Raw genomic sequence first — 18,846 nt, forward strand, 5'->3', positions numbered from 1 at the left:
CTTACTGACTCGCACAAGGCGACCTCAATAAATAGAGCGTGCCGCGTTTGTCTGCTCCAGCCCGCCAAAGCTGACGCGCACATACACTTAACTTCACTCGTTGAAGTGTTTTTTCTCTCACCGATCGACGCGTCGTCATTGGTTAGGCCCAGTCGGACCTTCTTGAGACGACTCACATCTTCCGGCCTGATGTGTCACTGTCATCACTGAGCAATGAGAGGGAGCCGATGCATACAAGGCCACGCGCTCTCCTCATGCGGGGAGGGAGACGACCTTCGAACGTCGTCGAACCTTCGATGCAGTGCGGCAAGGGCTTTGCGCCACGCCAGCTTAATAAGAATGTGCGCCGATTTCATGACAGTGGTGGTTGTGCAGTCCTTCCAGGAAGCGAGAAAGGACGACGCAACATAATTAGGACGGTCAGGGAATAAAGACAGAAGAGGACACATAGATCACTGATTGAGAACAGTTTTATTTACAGATTTTAATGCACACACACACACACACACACGCCTTGATGCATTATCTAGGGTGGCAGGTGTTGCCCTCTCCTGTCTTTGTCCCCGTCATTTGCGCTGTTTCCTCAAACGCAATCATTTGAGGCATGTGGCGACCTGTAATTCACGTCACGTGTCATGTTTTAATCACTTTGACGTGATATCACATTTAACATGAGCATTGTGAGTTGTTTCAAATTCTTGCCCAAGGTCATGTGTCTGTGACAGCACAGCACCGTCAACCAATCATGGTTCTTTCACTGCCAACTATGCCAGCGGTTTTTCTGCAGCACGGGACCCTTAACACCGTCACATTACAAGGTCCAAATTCAGTTGATAATAACAGGCTGTATAATTAAAAGGCTTTCTGTCTACTAATAACAGTGTGGCTATTCCCCGAAAAATAAAGTGAGTAATGGAAAGGATGTTGAGGCTACATGGATTTAGAGGTGTGGGAGACCCATAAAGCACTCTAAGGAACTGGTTTGCGAAAAGGAGTGGCAGTACGCATGTACCAAGACCGGTTTTTGCCACAGGTGCACCGCGTATGACGTTAGAGGTGCACTGCCAGTGACTATACCGCGACGAGGAGGAGAAGGATAGCGCCATCCCAGCAGATGTGCATGCCGCTGCAGTGAGCTGACCGATTTGAGCAGAAAACCATCTGCCAGCATCGCATGCTCACGGCATATAAGTGGATTCTGCCTTGAACGCCAGTGAACTTTGACTCGTTCAACGGAACACTGGTTGTGTTCCATGCAACAATCGCTCGTCCGCAGCCAAAGCTTTCACTTCACATTCGGTTCGGCAGCGTTGAACTCCTCTAATTTTTTTGATACATTGCTCTCAAAGAATCACAAGTTACATTTCAGATTGTTATGTTTCGAACACCTAGGTTCTTGCAACGCCCATTGGACTTGCATTTAAGCCCTCAGAGTTTAGTACAAAAGATTTTACTATAGTGGTGTGTAAGCATTGAAATTTTTGAATATGAATTGAATATGAATATGGGGGAAAAATGCCTTCAAATGTTAAATATCTAAGCATCGAACAAAAAAATTGAAAATTAAAAAAATAGCACACATTGTTCGTCTTCTTTATCTCAGAATGCACATGGTATTTGCAAATAACATTAAACTAGAATTGTACAGAAGTGTATAAAGCTTGTAAACAAGAATAAAAAGCATGCTGTATTTTAGCTGTGGAAAATTTAGAATAGTAGTGAACACCGTTTGCCGACCTGTTTCCTTCATTAAGCAATGAAAAGAATGAAGCTGAATAGCCTCAGACTTCCCTAGCTTTCCATTGAATAACATTAAACTAGAATTGCACAGAAGTGCATACCCTACTGGAAAATGCATTATAAACATTATACAGGATTCTGTATGCCAGTGTTTTGTACAGGAAGCACTTGCATGAAACTTAGTGGAGTAGTCTTATTGCTGTTGTATACAGTAAACTGTCGTTAATTCAGCCATCAAGGGACCAGGAAAAATGAATAAATTAATTGAAAGCTCGAAATTATCAAATGGGCCTAAAAAAAGAACTGCTGAAAACCGTTTACATTGCAGTAATTGTATCTGGTGAACATATGCACGATGGCTGTCTGAGTTTGAGATGAAGCCTAAATAAGAACAAAGTTTTTTTCCCAGTTTTATCATGCGCTTCACTTCGCGCACTGCTGGGAAGGCGCTCTTCACAAAACGGCCCCATAGTTTTGAGGATGCTTCACTGCAGTGTCGACACGGTCAAGGACTACGGTGAAGCACGAAATCTGCAGTGAATTGTAAAATATTTGGTGTATCCGATAATTTTGGGATATTCATAAATTTCGAATATCAGATTTTCAAGTATGAATCGAATAACAAGCATATCCAATTCGTATTCAAAATTTTTATATATATATTTGCACACCGTCCTGTGTTTGGTGGATTAGAGCCTGTGTTGCTGCTGTGCCATTAACCGCTAAATACTGGTATACATCTTACTACTCATTCCGTGGGGCTTCTGGCACCTTTTCAAGATGAAGGAACGTCCAAAGGTTGTGTGCATTGTCCCCGACCAGTGTAGTGAGTTCTGGGTGTCGCATGTAGCCATCCTCGTCGTTCTGCACGTGGGTGCAAATTATTGTGTGCTAAACGTGGTGCTAAGTGCATTGTCTGTTTTATCTTGAATAGGAAAAGGAAGCGACATACTGATTCACGAGGCCACAATGGAGGACGACTTGGCCGAGGAAGCCATCATAAAGACTCACAGGTGAGTTTCGGAACGCTGCAATATCCCAGAATCGAGTCTCAGGCTGTCCGATACACCAACATCTGGCACTCTGTATGTAGCAGACAGTTATCGGTTCCCCTTTGTCGGCAGCAGCCAGTTTGGATGAGATGACATGCTCATGTAGCCATTTTCAGTGACGAGCCTTCGAATGGGACAAGGAAAGGATGCGTTTAATTTGAGACATGACCTGCTTGCTAGTTTCCAAACATTCACCGTAATTTTCTGGCATGTAACGTAGCTGTGGGCTTATCAGTCAGCAGCCTCGTGTATTCCTGTCCATCATATGGAACTGCTTGTGAAAGCTTTCTTTAAGACAGTTTCAGCACGTATAGAGGAGAGGAACTGAAGATGGAAGAGATTTATGGACAGTTTTCACATCGCCGACGAGGTTGGCAAGCTTCAGGCTGTTTCTCTTGAGACCATTTCTGCTCTGGACAGTCTGAAATGGAACCTTGCATGTAGCACAAGCAAACTAAGCAGCATCTGTTGCGGAATCTGTGATGGCAGACCTTTGGGCAGGGGCAGCATGTCAGCATTGACCATTTGAAGGGTAAGACAGCTAAAAAAGCCATGTTCGTCACTCACCTGTACATTACTTCATTGGTGTACTGGGAAAGAAGCATTCTGGTGCAACATACACACTAGGAGAAATGCTGGAATGGCTTGCTGTGGTGCAGTGTACCAGGCTTAAATTTGAAGTAAGTGAGAAGCTTGAACCTCCAGCCACAAATATGCAACTTCAAAATTCCAACCATTATCTCAGTATATTTGTATGCAGCTGTGCTGAGCAGTCATTGTCACCCTTGAGCCAAAATAAATCGGGATTTATTAGTCGGAGCATTCCGTGCTGCTCAAAGTAAACTCCGACATGAGACAAGGGCTTCCTTAGGCTGTTTCTTCTTCATTGGTTGACTTCCAAGCTGTTCCCTTTTGGGATGAATGGTGAATCCATTTAAGGTTATAGGGTAGCCTGTACAGAGACTTGTGTTGCAAACAAAGCAGCCCATGCAGCAGTTGTACAGCTTGTTGTTCCTCTTTTGGTGTAGAAAATTGGTTCAGTGTGGTGGCATCCACTTTCATCAGTCCAGTTGCCCAGGAACACCATTTGCATGGCCCCGATATGCACTTGCCCCTGTGTATCCAGTTGTTGTGTGTTCTAGAGTGTGGCGCTACAGTTTTTACGTGTGCATTCTCTTCTCGGCCTTCCAAAACACTTCAAACTATTCCCCCCAGAAGTTGCTTTGTGTAGTGAAATGTGGAGGTAATGGTGTTTTGCGTCCCAGTTTTGAAGCTTGTAAATTTGCTCCCAATAACTCCTTGTACCATCCACGAAATACCTTTGCTCCACAGTGGTGGGGATTTGAGCTCCACTTACAAAATTTTTGTCAACCTGCGTGCTCACTAAAACTCATTCATGCACTCTTGGGCTCATTGAACTCATAAATGCAAACTCATTTAGGTTCACAACTCACTTAACTCATGACTCAATTTGGACTTACCTTGGCAAAATCATGATTGCTCACTAAAACTCTCACGTCTGTGGGTCACCGACCTCATGAACTCATTTAGGCTCACAACTCTGGGTCAACCACTCGCTAGGGCTCACGACTCACTTAGACTCTGGACTCACCTGGACTCACTCATTTTGAGTCGCGATTCATTTTAGCTTATCTCGGCTCATTTCGGGCTCACTCATTCATTTTAACTCGCCTGGACTCATTGAGCTGAGCAATTTCTTCAGCCCAAATGGCCCTCAATAAAGATATTATCTTTAGGTAGGAGGCTTCGTTTTTGTTATGCTTTGCTTTTGTTGATAATTTTTTCATGCGGGCGTATCGCCACATGATTTTTTTCTTTGTTATCAGCTGCAATAAAAGTCTAATATTATAGTTTGCCAGCGGGCAAAAACAAAAAGTCAAAAAGGGCTGGACTAGGCTTCCATCCATCTTAAATTGCACTGTATGTCAGTGGCAACATTCATCGCGTGCAAGGTGTACAAAATACCTCGGGGAGTGCTTGCAGAAAGGCGTTCTACAAAATTCTCTCTTTCAGTCAGAGAGAGACATTGCCTAGCCGCTGCGCCTGAAAGCCTCCTTTATCGAGGTAGTAAATCTATTTCTCCCCTCTGCTGTCAATAAATGAGTAAAAAGGGTGCGCATCATCATCACAGTCACAGATCATGATCTGAGCCCAGACTACTCTGATCACAAACTGAATTCAAATCCAAGTGAAACTTGAAAATTCTCCAACCGTAACTTCGTTATTTTAGAGAAACTAGATGTTTCGGAGCCAGCTCAGCACGTTCTTCATTAGGGATGACACAAGGCTTGTTGACTGCAACTCTTAAGTAATAGAGGGAGAGGTGAGGAGGGGGCGAAAACAGGCAGAGGAGCAGGTGTTAAAAAGTGTGCAAAGGGGAGCGGACTTAAAGCCTATGCTGAGTCATGGTGCCGGCAGGTGCAGCGGCGCTTGCTGGTGCCTTTTTTCTGTTCCTTTTGTGAGGTGGCCAGCAATGGATGAGGACTCTGTACATACACACCAGGAACGTTGCCCCTTGTACATTTGAGATTGTTAGGGTCGTCCGTATGTGCCAGGGTTCAAGAAGGAGTCTTTTTTTGATAATTGGTCTCGGTCTTCAGCATGAACGTTTTTTGAACGTTTATTTTGTGGTCCTAGACCACAAAATAAACACTGGTCACTTACAATGAAGCTTTGCCCGACATATGTTATAGTTTTGCTTCATTCTAAACCAAACAAGAGCTAAAGGATGTGGGACAAGTGAAAAAAGGTACAGGATGAGTGCTGACTAAATACTAACTGTCACCTAGAAGTGTTGATCGAAACACATGTGATAGATAGAAATAGAAAGGTGGTGAAGGGTGGCTGTTCCTGGTCCTACGGGGCTGGGACTGGTAGGTCAGCGCCGCTTGCGGCGGGGGCTAGCCAGCCACAGAATCTTTATCTGTTGTAGGCCGTCATTGCTCCTGCCACCGCTTAGGTTGTGGACGACGGCTGTTGCGGCGCGCGTCTTTCTCTCCCTCTTCTTTTTCTTTCTTCTCTGTTTTTTTCTTCTGTCCGCACAAGGCAGCGGAGGTGGCTCATCTACAGAGCCAGTAGCAGGCCCGTGCATTTTCTTTTCCTTCTTCCTACAGCCACAACATAAAATGGTTCGTGAAAAAAGGAAAGGCCCGTCTTTGAGAGTGCTGAATACAGCTGGTGACCCTATGAAAGGTCTTGAGCTCTTTGTGTGTGGCTTTATCTTTGCAATTGAAAAGAACATGTGTGTCATGAAATTCAGGTTTGCATGATATTCGGCAGATGCTTTTATACTGTCTCCAATGTGCTGTTAAAAATGCTTTCGCTTTGTCTGCGCAGCACAACCAGCCAGGCGATCGAGGTTGGCAACCAAATGGGGGCCAAGTTTACACTGCTGACCCACTTCAGCCAGCGCTATGCCAAGCTGCCTCTCATCTCGGACAAGTTCCATGGCAGCGTCGGCTGTGCTTTTGACCACATGCTGGTGCGTGCATGTTGTAGCAACATTTGCATATCGTCCACAGGATGGCGTCGGGAACATCTTGTCTCTAGTCAGTTGCAGCATCTGCGGGGAACACCGTAAATGTGCGAGACGTGCAGGCCACTGAAAGCACGAAAATTATGTGCGCCTTTGTCACACACGAGTCTTGTACTGCAGGGCCCATATTCAGATTTTGTGTAGTTTTTGCCCTCATTCCAGGTCATCTGATTGGTGCAAATGCCGGAACTGAATGCCAATTTGGTTGTTACCACTTCTGGTTTCCGGCGTTTCCACTAATAAAAGGAGGGTGAAAATGACGCAAACTCGGAATCAGGCCAAGGTTGTGCCTCATTATTAGCTTGCTGCTATTTATTAAGGCAAGAGACTTTAATGCCTCATCGTTGTCGAGAGGAGGCTGTCAGCAGAGGTGTCACGCTTTCGAGAGCGAGAGTTAAAAATAGATTAATAAACCTTGTCTCCACCAGGAATCGAACCTCCATCATACCTTGGATCCCCAGCCCAGCGCTTTACGAACTATGCCACGCCTCGGATCATTAAACGCTCTTCATAATTCCCCTTGTCTACCGTGAGGATGATAGCAGGATTCCGCGAGTGACAGATACTGCGCCTTTCCTGTAAACGAATTATAGAACACTGGCGAACTTTGATGCGTTCTATGAAATGGTGGTTGTGTTCGACAAGGGGCACGCGATGTACCGTCATGACAGGTCATCAAGTCACCAGGCGATTCATGCATATATGAAGCTAACCCCGCCGGGCATCCATGTGACGCCTTCTATTTGCCGCTTCCTCGAACGCCGCACCACTCAGCAAACAGAAGCATACCCAGGTGTCTAGGAGGCGTTAGTACAGCAGGCATCAGCGGCGTTCAAAATTGATTTACAGGATAGAAAAGGCGCAGTACTGTCACAATTCTCTGCGGACACAAGTACCACACCGTAAAGGAGGGAAGGAAGGTGTGAGTGAAAGAAGAGAGGGAGATAGAGGTGCCGTAGGATCCACCCACTATAATGGCTTTCACCTCATCGCCAAAGTGTCCTCTAAAATTTATTTTAAAGCTTTTTTTCTTTTTCCGCCAATAGTAGTACAGTGCATTTGTGAGGAATATTAATATTGTGATGCTGTCTCAGTGTGCCCTATGTCATTATCTTTTGGGAATGAAGTGCATTTGTGAGACCGCGGACAAGGCGCAAAAGCTAAAAAGTCTTCATATATATAAGTTCGACAACACTCGGGATGGTAGGTAGCACTGAATAAATTTCTCTTTGGCATTATTCTTCGATTTACTCCACTTGCATTTTAACCTCCAATAGACTATTCGTTTTAACAAAATTTGAGCCAAAAATGGTCTTTTAGTACCCTTACCACCATTTGTCGGCTGAACAAAAATTTGCTGTTGACAATCTTTACTCACTACACATTGGATGCAGAGTGCCAAAAAACAGTGAACTGGAACCGTCAGGAACCAGAAATGACAGTCAGCTTTTTGTGACGAGCCTGGCTCGTCCAAGTCTAGTAGCGTGCACTGTATTAGGGTGAAGGCCTCGCCACGCTAGTTCAGCTTGACTGTTGATTCCAGAGACGCGGGTGTGAGCCTGACCGCATTTCAGCGGGGCAAAATACATACAAGCCAGCCATGTAGTACGAGATGTCGGTGTACGTAGAACCCCAGGCAGTCGACATTTCTGGAGCCCTCCACTAAGGCCCCCCTTTAGAACTTAAAACTCTATAAACCAAACCAATTCTGTTGGAAGAATTTGTTTATTTTTCTTAGTGGAACACTCAGTTGAGTGCTAATTACCAAATAGCCCAACTACTCATTGTGTGACTGGAAGGGTTTGTGTTTCATTGGTGTCACGTGCACACCAGAAATTAAAAAAAAATCATTCTGCAACAGTTTGTTAGGAAAGCTGAAAAAATTGTGCATTGCAGGTGCGACCCAGTGACCTGCCGATATTGCCACTCCTATTCCCTGCCCTGAAGAGCCTCTTTGCCGAGCACTATGAAGAAATGCAGGAAAAGACTGCAAAGAAGTTGCGTCAGAAAGCACTGCTGAATGCACTGAACTCGGCGCAAGCGTCTGTGCCCCAAGCCTGAAATGTTTGTGTAACAAATGGACAAAGAAGACTTCAAAGTGGCTTCGCTATGAAGTTCTCATTGGTGTGTCAAATTCATCACAAGCATCTGGCTTAAAAGAACTATCTGTGTGTGTATACTGTGTAGATAAGTCAGATGGAACAGTACATAGTGTTTGTGACTATTGTTTTACTTTTGCGTCGATGTGGTACTAGTAATACCGTAACATCCTTTGTTTCGCGGCCTCACGGTAAGGGGCTCAAAAGAAAAATAAAATACGATTGGGCCGTTGCGCGCACGACTGAGCAACAAATATAATAAACATTGGTTTCAAAACATGCACATCTTCTTTCACTTGAATTACACGCGCGAACGAAAAATACATGTTTATGTAAATGTTACGGCTTGCTGTAAGCTGTATCAGATTATAGGAGAAAAAAAAAAACGGAAAGTCGTCAAACTGAACTTAAGTTAATGTGCGTTACAACGGCTGGAATTTCACAATTTAACCCTGGTAGATTTATTGAGGCCCGTTTGGCATTTGCAGCGCTGCGACCTCGCACCGTCAAAGTGGTAAATAGAATGAAAACATATATTTCAAGCGTAGGGCGTTGATCGATTAATACACGAACAGCGTACGTTATTTCTGCCACTGCTTGAAACTACCATATGGCCTTAAATGGTTTGAACAAACGCACTCACGCATCATTGTCCTATTCGAGACGTCTAGAGCCACGCCTCTTCACGAACTGCACCAGTTCCAAGAATCTCGGAAGCAAATAAGCACAATTAGGTTCTATCACGAGTTTCTCGAAGAGCACCAAGCGTGAAATGCACCGCTCCATCTAGCCATCCCCGCGCAACACGGCAGAGAAACGTCGAACACGTAGCGTAGTCGTCAAGAACTTGCTGTTGGGTGGACACTGAAATCAGCTGGGCAGTTTGACAGGTGGTGACCACGCCGCTTCCATCGACGAAGCTAACAGGAGAGGGCTTACTACGTGACCGCAGCATTCGTGATGCATACAAGTGACGTGTCTCTTGTAGCGTAACATTCCGGATGCAGTTATAGTATGCTCCGCGCGTGCTGTAACAGTAATACCTAGAAAGCACTGTGCTAACGTAGGTGAGCCAGGGTCCCACTAGGATCTAAATGCCATGTGAAACTACCAAAAGACAAATAAACCTGTCCATGTGACCGGATCGGACCAATGGCGGATCCGATAGGCCTGACGTCACATGCGCAACCCAAGTGCGCGGGCTGGCAAGAGGCATCCAAAATGCCGTCGACTGCTGATCAGAAGGCTGCGCTGCCTACACAAACGGAGAAACCAAACCATTACAAGTAAGTTTCAGGGCTTGTCAGGGCTATCTGAGGGTCCGCGCAACACCAGGAGCGCCGGTTCGTCACGCAACGCCGTCTCGTTTGGCTGTTTCAGCTACCTGAAGGAGTTCCGTGTCGAGCAGTGCCCGCTATTCGTGCAACACAAGTGCACTCAGCACAAGCCGTTCACATGCTTTCACTGGCACTTCAAGAATCAACGCCGCAGAAGACCTATACGGCTTGCTCGAGATGGCACCTTCAACTACAGCCCCGACGTCTACTGCACAAACTACGACGAGACGACCGGAATTTGCCCCGATGGTGACGGGTGAGTCGGCTGACGTTCTCGCGTGCAGCCATGTATGCAGCGTCCGCCAGTTTGTTTTGACGGACGCATTGCTTCGCGTTTGCAGTCCGACGCGGCATCGAATCCGCTTGTAGCGCATTCGGCGGTTCTTCTAGAGCGCGCAGACGTCGATCTCGGCCGCACGCGTGCCTCGCGTGTCGCGTTAAAAACGCTCCAAAGTGTGGACATGTGCGTACTAAAGGCACTTGTAAACAATGTCGGCCATATTGTTTGACTACGCCATGTTGGCGCGAACGGTGACGTAACGCGCCTACTGACCAATCGGGGCCAGCGGAGGCGTGGGACCCCCCTCTTCCCGCTTCGTGCTCCGGAAACATTTTTCGCGAGAAAAAAACGCAGCGTCGTTAAACACTGGCGTACCCCGAAATTACGCGAAAAAGGGCTACGGCCGATGAGTTTTGTTGCGGTCCCTTGTCGTGCCCTCGGGGCGGCGGTTAACCGTAGTCGCCGGGCTTGCTTACGTGCCCGCGTTTTCAGCGGTCGGAGCGGGGATGGCCGAAGCCTGCCGCTGTGGCGTTGCTCGCGTTTCCCCCGCTTTCGTTTTTACTTTGTGTTTTAGTCGCGCCTCCCGCGATTCGACGGTTCCATTTTCGCATGGCAACAACAGCTGTTCGTTTCGCTTGGGGGCAGGACGTCTCGGCGACACCGACGCGGGTCGCCTCAAAACTCCAGTTCGTTGCCCGTTCGCTTTTGCGGTCCTGTGCGATCGAGGCGATCCGGGACACTAATTTCAATCGCGCACGTTTGAGCGACGCCGGCGGGGTTCGCACGGCTTTGCAGCCCGCTGCACGCTACTTGATGCTTCTCTTATTTTTCTTATCGTCTCTGTACATTGCTGATGCTTTGCAATGTTCTTATGTCGCCCTGTTTGCGACGTCAGACGCGCTTTAATGGTTTCGTAGAAAAAAAAAAAAAGCCTCTGCGTCCTAGATGGCTGTCCGATGAGTCGCGCCCGGGTGATTGCGTCACAGCGTGCACTTCCGTGTCATACCGCGCGCTTCTTCGAGGTGCTAAAATAGTTCAGGATGGAAAGTAGCTGAGTACACGGAAAGGGAGCCTGTTATTGTAAAGACTGAATTCGATGGCATCTCCGATCCTAGCGCTTTCCCTAGTGCCAAAAATAGAAAAATAAAATGAAAGTAGTTCCGGTTTCGCTTAGTGTGACAGCTGGGTGTATCGCCCTGTGCTCGTGTAAAGTAAACACATGCTGTAATTTCGGGAGCATCTCGAATAATTTTAATGCACTTCATCGCTCTGAGACTTCATTTTGCTTTGGTAGGTGTTATGAAACGGCGTTTTTTTTTTTTTTTTTCTAGAGTTAGCTTGCACTTTGTAGTACTTGTAAAAAAAAATGAAAGCAAAACAAATTAAGGATTTTATGGGACATTTCAGAAATACTGCTAAATTTCTTATGTATCACTGCCACACCAGTTTTTGCCTCGGGAGAGAGAGAGATACTCTTAGTGTCAGCAGTATTTCAGAAGGCCATGCTGCCCGAGGTTTAATTAATTTGCCAGATAATGATTGCGTTAGCTTTCTTTTGGATTGTCTATCCATTAGTGTCATTTTCATATTGTTTGTCAAACCACTGGAATCAAGTTGTAGTGACTGAGAATAAGATTTTGATATTCCCAGAATTGTCACAAATTTGTGTGCCGCAATTTGTTAGATGAAGGCATGAAAATCTCTGAATCAAGGTGTACTTAATGCATAAACGAAACTAGAACTGAAATGCACATTGTAAGGACTTTTGACCGACACTAGTGCGGACATTTTCATTTGCTGCCAAAGTGGGGTGATCACGAACGCATGAAGGATGAGAAAAGTGCGAATTGGAGTGCAATGACTGATATTGAAATCTCATGTCAGGTTTTGTTCTTTGTTTGCAGATTTTAAGTCTTTGTGACGCATTTTGTGCATGTGTCGGCATAGGTCAAATATTTTTACCCCTTGCCATAGTGTGTTTTTGAAGTGTTGTCCCTTTCTTCTTTTTTTTTTTATGTTTATCTTTCTGCTCGGATTTTTTAGGAAATGTGGGCTTTTTAGTAGGATTTAGTTTGTGGGCTTTTGTGGCACATAGTGAATGTCTTTCATATTTGCTTGTCTATGCTTCCATGCTTCCACGTCTATGCTTGTCTATGCTTCTACCTACTGTAGAGTGGTCGTGCAAGTTTTGCCCACTTTCCGAGTCCTGCTGCGATGTTGCTTTCATACGTTTAGAAGTCAAGGCTTTCAAAAAGATAAGTGATCTAGCTCTCAAGCAACAGGCTTTGAACAGACACTTTGAGGAGGGACTTCCAGTGCCGATAAAGGTTACTTTTATTCACATTGCTGGTTGCTAGGATAAATCTGCATATGCAAAAAGGAGTCCTCACCCCTACCCCCACTTTCAAGAAATAGTTTTCACAGTTCACTTTTTGTCTCGGCGCTGACCAAGCTCCTTTGCCCTAGTTTCTAGCTGTAGCTGTAGGAATTCCATTCTTCCGCGAATGTATTCTTCACCTTTCCCTTTGGTAATTTTATGTGAGAACGAAACTAGTCTTGTCCTAGCATTGCCTTTCATTGATTTTTATTTATTTATTTCTTTTTTTTCAAAGTGGGTGTAGACGTTAAGCGCAGCAAGTGTTGTGCAGGTCATTTCTAGGCTTTTTTTTTTTTTTTTTTTTTCATTTGTGCCTTTTTTGCTTGTTATTGCGGCTAAGGTGCCCTTGTCTGCAGTCAGTAGGGTTGCATGAGTTGGGTGGTTTCCTCAAGGCCAGAAAGAGAGGTACTTGTGGTAGCAGGTTGAGGCCTTTTCCATACATTTTCTCTCCTGCTGACCCATAAGATATTTCTTTGCCATTCCTCGTTCGCTTCCTCCTTGTCGGCCCGTGCCGTTGGTGACTTCTGGGGGCTGGCGTCGCAATCTGCCATTATTGTCGGCAGGTGCCGGTTCCTGCACCGCACGGCGGGTGACACAGAGCGCCGCTACCACTTGCGCTACTACAAGACGGGCATCTGCGTGTACGACACGGATGCGCGGGGCAACTGTGTCAAGAACGGCCCCCACTGTGCCTTTGCCCACGGTCTGCATGACCTGCGCTCGCCCGTGTACGATGCCAAGGAGCAGCAGGCGTGCCTGGCGGGTGACGGCACCTCGGCCAATGGCCCCGATGATGCCGCTAACGGCGGACCAAACAGTTTGGACAAGGAGCGCAATGCGCTCAATGAGGACCCTCACTGGCAAGGTGCGGATGATTATGCCACCTTTCTGTGTCCTCTTTTGTTACAATGTCAGCCACAAGAGATAGAGACTGGGCACTGTACCAAAAACTGGAATGGTCACTGTATGCTGCAACACACTGACTATGGCGTGGAACCGATTGGCTCCTCTCTTTCCACTACTTTAAGAGGCTACGTTTATGAAGCAAACTGGCAGCTTTGCAAACTGGCAGCTTTTCATTATTTTTCCCTAGTATTCCTTCATTGAAGATAAACTCTACACTCTACACTCTCCCTGTTGCTTGAAGCTGTGTAGGGACTGCCATAAGCAGAATTTACCCCAAGACCGTGAGATTGGTAGTGTATAGTCCGCCAGTCTCGTGCTGAGGGATTTTGCTCTCAGTATTGTTTCTGGTGTTTTTTATTTTTCTCAACATTAAGCACCTCCTGCATTTTCGAAACTGCAATCCCTGTAAGATGAAGGGACATTATAGTTCGTCTTATCAGAAGTTCCTCTTCACAGAACTGCCCCTAAAAGATAGCTGAGCATGCTAGGCATGTCGAAATAGATGCTGCTTGAAAGTGTCAGTAAAATAGCCTTCCACGGAGACTGTAATTGCAAATTGAGCATTTATTGCATTGCACATGAGAGGCTAGCTAGACACAGAGCGTGAAACGAGCTTATGTTGGTGTACTTGAAAGTAAGGTTTGTTTTTCTCATCTCTGCTTCCGGTCCTGCTTCGAGAACTTTGAAGGTAGCCAGGAATGTAGCAGTGCGAGATGTGACTGGGGATAGTTAGCATGTGTTAGGCTACCAGTTTCATAACACTTGCCCCTCATCCTAGCCTGTAGTGGCTGTGCATCAAGTGTTTGTGTTTTATTCATGTGTTTGCTGTTCGCAGTTCAAAGGAGTGAGCAGTTAGTCGTCTCCTGTGTTAACCTCACATTGATGTTTTGAGAGTGTAAATGTGAGGTTAAGTATGACCACCATAGTGTCATTGTCGTGGAAGGTGTGTCTCTGCTAACGTGTTACTAACAGCAAAACAAGGTTGAAAAAGAAATGCTTGCGAAATAGTTTACGAATACGTTGTCCTGTAATGCCATTTCTTTTTACTTTCTTTTGCAGATACAAAATATGTTTTAACCAACTACAAAACAGAGCCGTGCAAGCGACCACCCCGACTCTGTCGGCAAGGTTACGCCTGCCCCCAATACCACAATAGCCGGGATAAACGACGAAGCCCAAAGAAGTACAAGTACAGGTAAGACCTTCTCTCTCACTTTTCGTCTTGTTTGCTTGCGTCTGCAATGTTTGTTCTTTGTTTTTCTTGCAAAGCTCTGGTAAGGCTTCTTGACTGAGTGTACTTTGGCAGGGAGGCTGGGGTGATGACAAAGTTCTCCATCAACTTCTTTCTTTTTTTCTTTTTTTTCTTTTTTTTCTTCTGCTTCACCCTTTCTTATGTGGCAATCAGCAGCTTGATTTGTTATACCTGTATGACTTAGTTTCCTACCTGTTCAGCACGAGCTTCTCTAAATGTGACACAGCTGCTATCATCATATGATGGTAATGTCGTTCTGTCGCACACCAACGAGCCTCGAAAATGTTATCCTAGTTCCAGTGTGCACTAGAGTTTCTAAAAATTGTGTCTTTAATAGGGTGTTCACTGCCTTGATTGCAACAGATGTGCAGTACTCGCGAAAACCTTTCTTTTTTTCTTTCTTTCTTTCTTTCTTTCTTTCTCTCATCTTTTTTTTTTTTACCACCTTTTGCTAACGGGCACAGCTGTGTTCTAAATGTGAGAGCCTACAACGGAAGTTGAATGACAGTGCCATTGAATCCATAGTTGGCCGTGCTTTTCTGTGCGTGTGAGTTCTTCATGCTTTGCTGTGCCTTTATTTTGTTGCTGTTAGAGGGAGCAGCATAATGTGCTGCGCCACATCATGTGTGTTGAATCCCACATTTGCTGCGTGAGCAGTGCAGCACCCTTCATGCCTTGCTTGTTTGAGTTTCTCTTTTTCTCGTGTATTTGCTTAGCTCTGAACACTAGAAAAGCCTTCGTGATGGGCTAGGATCAAGCCCTACGACTCCCTTCTCCCTTCATATTGTCCTTGTCTCTCGCTAAAGCAGCAGCCATCATTACTACACGTCCCATCCTGTTTAACCTGATTAGAAAGAAATGGTGCTGCAAGCTTATTCAAGAAGGCCGTAGTCTTCCTCCGTGTCGTGAAGGCGCATAAGGAGTGATGCTATTGCAGCTGCGTTCGTTTGGAGACCGACAGTCTTTGCTCTTCCAGATCCACGCCGTGCCCCAATGTGAAGCAAGGGGACGAGTGGGGCGACCCGGCCAACTGTGACAATGGGGACAGCTGCTCCTACTGCCACACACGCACCGAGCAGCAGTTCCACCCGGAGATCTACAAGTCGACCAAGTGCAACGACATGCAGCAAGCCAACTACTGCCCCCGGGGCCCCTTCTGCGCCTTTGCCCACGTCGAGAAGGAGATCTCGGCCGTGCGCGACCTCGGCCCTGACTACTCCACCAACCTAGCCGCCATCCTGTCGAGCGCCTTGCCCTCGTCCTCGTCAGCTGCCTCTTCCTCTGCGGCAGCGGCCAACCACCAGGTGTGTTGCTTGTCGGGGCCCACACTGTTCCCGACTGTTTTGTCATTACTCCGCTGCTGCGCCACAGCACCCCACTCCGAGCACTGGTCACTTCTCAGTGGGTTGGCCACAGGTAAAAGAAATGAGGAAACGCAGCTGTGTAAAGTGAGCATCAGTTTTTGAGTGTGGAAAATAGGATCTTGGTTCGGGAACAACCTTCCAGAATGGTGTCTGCTTCTCCCAAGCAGTGAAGTTTTTTCAAAAAGCAGCGTCTGCAGATTAGTAACGCAACCATTGTTGGTGAAAAAAAAAGAATAATAAATCCCAATGTGTCTGAACTTGTGCGTAATTCAACAGATGCTAACGTTCTAACCAAGCTTAAGTGCAAAGGGATATGCCGCACAGTGTTGTGCAAGGCCGACATAAGACTGGTGCAGATTGCAGAAAACCTGCAGACAGTAGTCATTTCTCCTACACGAGGTAGTTGTGACTGTTTATAAAACCTGCAGTGGTCCCGGACTACCAATGTGTGAAACTTGGTTTCTGGGAAAAGGTCTTGCTGGCACAGACTGCCTCCTTCCTCTTGAAAATCCTCACTGCAGGGAGTAGGCTTGATGCCTTCCTGACTACTGTGGCTTTGCTAATAATTGGCTGCATATACATAGCTTTGTGCATGGCAGCGGAACTGCAGACATTATTTCAGGCAAATTTAGTGCCATTGCCATGTCATTCATAGCCGCACATTTTCCTGTACCCATGATTCTTCATAATTTTATAAAAGGGTTGTTTGATGCGTGGCAACATGATTTACAGTTGAATCCCGCCACAACGAATACCGCCACAACGAAATTTCCGCGACAACAAATAATTTTTTATTCCCCGCGAGTATCCTATAAGAATTAATGGCCTAAATTTCTCTGCACAACGAACCATTTTTGCAGAGCGTTTCCGTTTCAACGAATTTTTCGCGTTCAAAATCGAAACCGAAACTAGTTTTATGCGAGAAGTCCAAGTCAAATCCAAAGCCACATTAAGCATGAAATCACGTGATTGCAGTTCCGCCAGTTTGGCTTTGTGTCGTGGTCGCGTTGTTCACTCGCTGCCTTTCTCTTCGACAACGACGAGTTTTCATCCGCAGGACACGATGGCAACGCAAGTGAAAAAACGCAAAACTCTTTCCCTTGAGCAAAAAGCTCAAATAATCGCCCAAGCAGAAAGCGGAAGGAAGAAAGCGGCAATTGCTGAAGACTTCGGAATTCCTGCAAGTTCGCTGTCAACGATTCTAGGCAATAAGGACAGCGTGAGAATGGCACTTGCTTCAGGCACATCCTCGAAGCACAAAAAGGTGACGCGGCCCCTCCATGAAGAGTTGGACAAAGCAGTGCATGCGTGGTTTGTGGAAGCACGGGCCAGCAACGTCCCCCTGTCCGGAAGCATCGTCCAGCAGAAAGCCTTGAACTATGCATGCCTACTTGGCATTGATGATTTTAAAGCCAGCATTGGCTGGCTAAACCGTTTCAAGGCCCGCCATAACATCGTTGGAAAAGTGTTGTGCGGCGAGTCAATGTCAGCAGACGTGGACGGAGCAGCTGCTTGGAAGGCGAGTAACATGGCCGGAATTTTAAGCAACTTCGCGCCTGCAGACATTTACAACGCCGACGAGACCGGGCTATTCTACGAGATGTTGCCGGCTAGGACGCTCGACTTCAAGGGGCAGCGCTGTCACGGCGGCAAACACAGCAAAAAACGCATCACAGTGCTGCTTTGCACAAACATGGATGGCTCGGACAAGCGTCCGCCGTTAGTCATAGGCAAAAGTGCCAAGCCGCGCTGTTTTAAGGGAACTCGTAGCCTACCTGTGCAGTGCAAGGCGAACAACAAGTCATGGATGACCCGCGCTATTTTCACCGAGTGGATGATGGCATTCGACCGCGACATGAAGCGGCAGGGCCGTAAAGTTTGCTTGCTTTTGGACAATTGTTCAGCGCATCACTCCGACGAAGTCAAGCTCACTAACACGGAGCTGAGGTTTTTCCCTCCCAATTGCACGTCTGTCTTACAGCCTCTCGATCAGGGCGTGATTCTTAGCCTGAAGCGCGCTTACCGCGGGAGGTTAATTCAGCGGCTGCTTTTTAACACTGAAACCGGCCGAGATACGAAGGTGGACTTGTACGTGGCACTGCAGATTATGTCTGCTGCCTGGAGCACACTGGGGCGCTCAGTAATTGTGAACTGTTTCAGGCACGCCGGATTTGCCGAAGGTCGACCCGTACACTCTGCTGGTCTAACACCAGGCGTTACAGCCGACGACGAAGAGGCGTCACCGGCTCCGGGGATCGCGGCCGCCTGGAAAACGCTGGGAGAAATAGGAACCGTGCCGCCTAATCTCGAGCTCGACGAATACATCGGCGCTGACGCTTGTGTTGTTGTTCACGAAGATGTGAGTGATGAGCAGATCATAAAAGCTGCCCGGAATGATAAGGACTCTTCCGATGAAGAAGACGACGACGTACAGGAAGCGCCGGCTGCGGCAACCGCCGTACAGGTGATGGACGCTTTTGATGTCATCAGGAATTTCGTTGCTGTCCGAGACGACGATGTTGCAATGGGTTTGCTGACCGAGTGCGAAAATCGCGTGACGGCGTTGCTCGCCGTGAAGCGTAAGCAAACCAAGCTTACAGATTTTTGGCATTAAACGCCTTTGCTGCTGCTTGGGCAATTCTTTCTGCGTTTCACGTCAAATTTTTGCGATAACGAAGTTCCGCGAGAACGAATTTTTTTTCGTGCACCGTGAATTTCGTTATAGCGGGATTCAACTGTATGTTTACCGCTGTGTCTGCAGTGAATGTATAGTAATGTTTGCAGTAATCTTTGTTAATGCATCTTCGATGTACTGCACGAGCGTTAGTTCAGGCAGTGCAGCACGGGCTGTGTCATCAAGCGCATACTCCACCTTATTTGGAC

The 18,846-nt window shown here is 46.6% G+C and overlaps 2 protein-coding genes across 4 annotated transcripts in view; both read left to right on the forward strand.

The window, feature by feature from the left end:
• Nucleotides 1-8,725, forward strand: part of RNaseZ (ribonuclease Z) — a 44,682-nt gene extending 35,957 nt beyond the window's left edge. Inside the window, exons 20-22 of the mRNA XM_084604031.1 lie at nt 2,675-2,753; nt 6,150-6,294; nt 8,245-8,725. Coding sequence (XP_084460157.1) covers nt 2,675-2,753; nt 6,150-6,294; nt 8,245-8,409 — 389 coding nt within the window. The 3' untranslated portion in view covers nt 8,410-8,725. The remainder of the gene's footprint in view (nt 1-2,674; nt 2,754-6,149; nt 6,295-8,244) is intronic.
• An 851-nt stretch (nt 8,726-9,576) lies between these two features.
• unk (RING finger protein unk) overlaps nt 9,577-18,846 on the forward strand; it is a 33,522-nt gene continuing 24,252 nt past the window's right edge. For all 3 annotated transcript variants that reach the window (XM_084604028.1, XM_084604029.1, XM_084604030.1), the window contains exons 1-5: nt 9,577-9,733; nt 9,828-10,040; nt 13,005-13,306; nt 14,407-14,542; nt 15,576-15,903. In XM_084604028.1, the coding sequence (XP_084460154.1) occupies nt 9,600-9,733; nt 9,828-10,040; nt 13,005-13,306; nt 14,407-14,542; nt 15,576-15,903 (1,113 nt within the window). In that variant the 5' untranslated portion in view covers nt 9,577-9,599. The remainder of the gene's footprint in view (nt 9,734-9,827; nt 10,041-13,004; nt 13,307-14,406; nt 14,543-15,575; nt 15,904-18,846) is intronic.

Source organism: Amblyomma maculatum, chromosome 5 (genome assembly GCF_055883805.1).
Source record: "Amblyomma maculatum isolate TAMU_Amacu chromosome 5, ASM5588380v1, whole genome shotgun sequence".
Classification (NCBI taxonomy): domain Eukaryota; kingdom Metazoa; phylum Arthropoda; class Arachnida; order Ixodida; family Ixodidae; genus Amblyomma; species Amblyomma maculatum.